The sequence below is a fragment of the Notothenia coriiceps genome, unplaced genomic scaffold (assembly GCF_000735185.1).
Source record: "Notothenia coriiceps isolate Sejong01 unplaced genomic scaffold, NC01 NC01_scaffold00000496, whole genome shotgun sequence".
Classification (NCBI taxonomy): Eukaryota; Metazoa; Chordata; class Actinopteri; order Perciformes; family Nototheniidae; genus Notothenia; species Notothenia coriiceps.
Window position 1 is genome coordinate 383,157 of NW_011333197.1, and position 5,660 is coordinate 388,816.

General features: G+C 41.7%; 1 protein-coding gene across 1 annotated transcript in view; it reads left to right on the forward strand.

Moving 5' to 3' along the window:
* Window positions 1–2,684: 2,684 nt before the first annotated feature.
* Window positions 2,685–5,660, forward strand: part of LOC104955092 (solute carrier organic anion transporter family member 5A1-like) — a 13,654-nt gene continuing 10,678 nt past the window's right edge. Inside the window, exons 1-3 of the mRNA XM_010782324.1 lie at window positions 2,685–2,755; window positions 3,370–4,278; window positions 5,032–5,468. Of these exons, the coding sequence (XP_010780626.1) occupies window positions 3,845–4,278; window positions 5,032–5,468 (871 nt within the window). The 5' untranslated portion in view covers window positions 2,685–2,755; window positions 3,370–3,844. The remainder of the gene's footprint in view (window positions 2,756–3,369; window positions 4,279–5,031; window positions 5,469–5,660) is intronic.

The following is a 5,660-nucleotide window of genomic DNA, read 5'->3' on the forward strand; positions in this document are numbered from 1 at the left end:
CACACACACACACACACACACACACACACACACACACACACACACACACACACACACACACACAGCTTCTACACTAGGGGGAGCCGCTGCATCACTCTTTCGTAGCTCAGTTTTAAAATCAGTGCACCTCTCTGTCACTTTATACCGAACAAAACTCACCGCGAGGCCATCAAGATATTTTGTATTCGATATTAAAACAAACAAAACCTCGATCTCACGCCTGTTTCACGCAACACAAATAAAATAATAACTAAAAAACGCCCCGGTTGAAATCAATGATCATTATCAGAGCGAGTTTTGTTTACACTTTGATCTAATTTACAGAAAGTGAATACAGTAAATAAAGCAGAGTTATATTGAGTCTCTGTGAAACATTTATCTTCCTCTGCAGATTATTTCCATGCGTCTGAATATTTCCCGTCACAGTGATATTTCAGCGTGACCGTGAATAAGTGATACACAGTTCAGATCCAATAAGAGACTGTGTGTGTGTGTGTGTGTGAGACTGTGTGTGTGTGTGTGTGTGTGTGTGTGTGTGTGTGTGTGTGTGTGTGTGTGTGTGTGTGTGTGTGTGTGTGTGTGTGACTGTGTGTGTGTGTGTGCGTGCGTGTGTGTGTGTGTGAGACTGTGTGAGTGACTGTGTGTGTGTGTGTGAGACTGTGTGTGTGTGTGTGTGTGTGAGCTGTGTGTGTGTGTGTGTGTGTGTGTGTGTGTGTGTGTGTGTGTGTGTGTGTGTGTGTGTGTGTGTGATTGTGTGTGTGACTTTGACTGTGTGTGTGACTTTGACTGTGTGTGTGTTGTGTGTGTGTGTGTGCGTGTGTGCGTGCGTGCGTGCGTGCGTGCGTGCGTGCGCAGCAAAGACTGTGGGAGACATTTAGAAATGAAGGAAAGCTTTGGATCTAATCTCCTTTTTTATTCACTTCCTCCATTTGTTCTGCTGCAGATGAAACCTCTTCCTAACTCACCTTTCTGAATGAATGGCAACAATCTGCTCTACTTCTAACCCTCTGATAATTCAAAGATCGTCCAATTACCTCATTACAAATTCAACTTTATGCAAATGTGTCACACAAAGGAGGATGAGGAGGATGAGGAGGAAGAGGAGAATAATGAATGACCTTGGAGGAAGTCATCCATCCCTCTGACAGACGCTGCAAGATAACAAATGGTACGTCTTCATCTTCTGTCAGCACAGGATCTCCTCTCAGTTATATTCAACCTTCTAAACATTCAAATAGAATCCATTTATACGTAAATATGTAATCAGACACATCCATAATGATTTGCTTTATTTGTACAGGATGAGGAGAAAGCCTTGAAGCTGCTCCAGAGTCAGAAAGCAAAGGTCAAAAGTCATACATAAATGTGTGAAAACAAGACAGAAATAAAATCAACATATTTAACTTCTACGGATGTACGTGATTGATAAGTCCATGCATGATTAAATACACACACGGTGTAGGAGAATGTGTTGATAAATACATATTTGCACAGGAAAGTGTGTCATAGTGTGAGTGTTGGATCAGTCAATAATATGTGTTGTGCAATGGATTAAGTGCGCGCAACTTTCCCTTATGTATGCAGTTTTTCTATGTGATGTGTGTATAATTAATCTTCTTAAACCATATCATATATACTTTTTATCTTATAGATGTAGTCAGTTGTGTTGCAAAGGCTATCAGAAAGAAATCCTGATTATTAATCTATATTTTAGTCTTCATTTGTTAACATTTCATAAATATTATCTTGAATTGAACAATGTTTACATTCCTTTAATGTAGTTAGAGTTATTCCTGTCCAATGTAATGAGTTTTTAATCAATGACTGAGTTATAGTATTTCAATAAATCATGTTTTATGATCATTGAATGACAGCCGCAGAGCCAGCTGTCCGGCTGACGTCACTCAACAAGCACCATATGGACCGCAAAGCATGCTGGTACATGTTATATTTAAGATGTTGTAATCCAAATTAACTGAATGAAAATTTGAACACATTAATATTTCAACAGGTATTCTGTGTGTCTCGTGGCTTAGAGACTCTGTGTTACTCAGGTCAGTTTAAATAAAGTTATATTAAGAAGCTGAACGAGAGTGAGACTCACGAAAGAAACTACAATTCCCATCAACGCTCGTGTGAAAACATTCACCCCGAAATATGATGCATTCATGGGCCTTTTAATAGTTACGGATTTACAGCGTTAGACGTGGAAAGAGTATGGTTAGTATGGTTAGTCTGCAAATGTAATATTATTGATAATAACTATTATAATAATGATAATACAATCGTCAAAGTTGATTTATTCTATAGCTTTCATGTTTTCTTGTTTTTCATAGATGTTGAAAATGTTTATTTAATCATGGAATAAATGTAAAATATGTTATACTCATAAATGTAGGTTTTCTGTTTTCTCCTACACACATGGATATGATGCTTTTTCGTTTTAATAGCTATATCATTGAAATATGTAATTATTCATAATAAAAAGACGACCAATTGGATTAATATGGGATTCAAATACGCATCCAAACATGTCTAAAATGACCCAAAAACAACAAAATATATATACAATAATAACAAATGTCTCCTATGTGCAAGCTTTACTTATACACACTGTTTAAAGTGAATACAATTATGCACCTTCAGCACATTTTTCCATGATTTGTAATATTTCCTACAGTCCCTGAATGCACCATCATAGCGGCAGTCATTCAGAGCTTCTCCCCTGCAGAACAACAGCTACCTCCTGTCCTCAGTGAGTAACCCTTTCTCTCAATTATCACCCACAAATACCTGTCACCTCTTTACCTGAGTGACGTCATTACTGTCGCTTTATTAAGGGTAAAAGATCGGGTTTTAATCCGGCTATTGTTTTTATTCCCAAAGTCCTGCACGAGGGGTTTGTGCACAGCGTGCTCCTTTTGTTCTCAGCTGTGTGTTTGACAAAGGAAAGCTGCTGTTATTTAGCACTAACCCTCCTCCTGTGGCTCATTTTTTCATCTTATTTAGTGGCTTATTAAATAGTTTATAGCAATTTAGCGATAAAAAGTGCCCCCGTTTAACCCAGAGTGCATGTATGTCTAGATAGCAGGAGTCAGAATCGATTTAATTTGACACATGAGGATTTTTTGTTTTAAAGAAAGCAGCAAAAATAGTACTTTTACTGTTCAGAGTACAGTAAAATATAACATGACAAATCCTATATTCAACGTGGCGAGCTGTGCAGGTTCAAAAAGAGGTATTTTTTGGATTAGAAATGTGCAACTTTTTCAAAAGCATGTGCAGGATGTGCATTATTAATATGAGGGTTAGGGTATATATATAGGGTTTTTTGACAGATTTTAATTCCTGTTTTTGTCCTTTTTCTAGGATGCTGCACATCTAAGGGACACAAAGCCCCTGGATATGAATGAAGCTTTCTAACAAAGAGCCATAAAATCTACATGGGAGGGGGGCAGTGTACACACAGATGCTTTTTACATCCTATAGGCTGGTTATTTTAGAGAATTCACTTCATAGCGTCATTACTGGAGCACTAGTTGAGCTGTAATGTGGGAAAGAGCATGCTGATAAGATAAGATGGACATTTACTAATCCCCATGGGGAAATTCAGATGTTTAAACAGTAGTTTTAAGCTTTCTAACAAAGGGCCATCAATGGGAGGGGCACAGTGTACACACAGATGCTTTTTGTATCCTATAGGCTAGTTATTCTAGAGAATTAACTTCATAGCATCATTACTGGAGCTGTAATGTGGGAAAGAGCATGCTGATAATTAGAGGTTCTCATTCACAGGGTCTTTTCTCCCCATGTGACCCTAGTTTTTGAGCCCTAAACTTGCACCATGACTTCTTCGGATAGCGATGAGACCGGCAGCGATCTGTCCGAGTCTCTGGAGATCCGAGAGCTTCAGGATCAGTATTTGGAGCCGGAAACTAGCTTCAAAAAGTCCTGGAGCCTTCCCATCCTGAACGACACCTGTGTGGCCCTGGAGGAAAGTGCAGATTTCCATTTAAGGACCCCGGAGACCCCCTCTTCCAGGACGGACTTCTCCCCGTCTGCCTCCAGCATGTTGGGGTTAAGTAGCTCTGCACCGGGTACTAAAAAGAACCTGGGATTCTCCCTCAGTCGCCTTATCTGCACCCCGGTTAGAAAGTATGTCCGGGTCATTCTGAGGGATTCACGCTGCTTCCTGTTCTGCATGTGCTACCTGACCTTCATCCAATCACTGATGGTGTCCGGATACCTGAGCAGCGTCATCACCACCATCGAGAAAAGGTACGTTGGAGTCGTAGATATAACATAAACTAAACACCTGAGCTCTGTTAAAGGTCTCCTATTCTCCTCTTCTTCATCAATATATCACAGGTCTCAGATATATCCAGAGCCTGTCTCTGATTGGCGGGTAATGCTGCAATGATCTGTTTGGTGTTTCAGCCAATCAGAGACAGGCTCTGGATATATCTGAGACCTGTGATATATTGATGAAGAAGAGGAGAATAGGAGACCTTTAACAGAGCTCAGGTGTTTAGTTTANATTGCTTGTCAAAGTACCTATACCACTGGACTTTTTTTTTTTTTTTAAGCAATATTTTTAGTGGCCCGCGCGGGCAAGTGGAAAGTACGTTATGCTGGCCCGGGGTGTCTAAATAGTGNTGATTGGCTGAAACACCAAACAGATCATTGCAGCATTACCCATAATCCCCTCTGTTTCAGCCCTGTTTCCAAAGTGCTGATTCTCTGTCTGTTACTTTAGATGAAAATAAGGAGCCCCTCCCCACGCCCCTCTGAGAGACATTTGGTTACAAATAACTCAATGGTGCTCTAGGAGGAGATTCAGGTGATAAGGGGGGGGGGTACCTTGGTTGCTGATTGGCTAATGGTTACACAAGACAAAACATCGTTATGACATCACAAAGTGGCCAACATCTGATCAGCTCATTTTCAGACAGGTTTTTATAGAGACATGAAGAAGTGGATTTTGCATGATAGGAGATCTTTAACTTTCGTTTGAATTACTCAACTCAACAGGTACAGCCTCAGGAGCTCTGAATCCGGTCTCCTCGTCAGCTGCTTCGACATCGGCAGCCTCCTGGTGGTGGTCTTCATCTCTTATTTCGGGGGTCGAGGCCAGAGACCCCGCTGGCTCGCTGTGGGCGGCGTTATCATCGCGGTGGGGGCGGCGTTATTCTCCCTGCCGCACTTCATCTCCCCGCCCTATCAGATCCAGGAGATGAACTCTTCCATGGGGAGGGGAGGCCTGTGTCAGAGTGGGATTAACGGCACCGGGAGAGAAATGGACGCGGGGTCGTGCCCCAGAGATCAAGAGGGAAACGAGCACAATCTGTACGTCACTCTGTTCATCGTGGCTCAGATCCTGGTGGGCATGGGGTCAACGCCCATCTACACCCTGGGACCCACGTACCTGGACGACAACGTGAAGAAGGAGAACGCTTCCCTCTACCTGGGTGAGTCCAGACTCTCTGTTTCCATGCTGTTTACTCAACGTCTGAAGCGTCTGTTGAGGGCAAAATGTATCGTCCAAACTGAGCTCAGTCTCTATCTGCAACTGTGCAGAAAATCAGGTTTAAACACAACGATAGACAACTTGAGGAAAGAGAACGCTTCTCTCTACCTGGGTGAGTCCAGACTCACTGTTT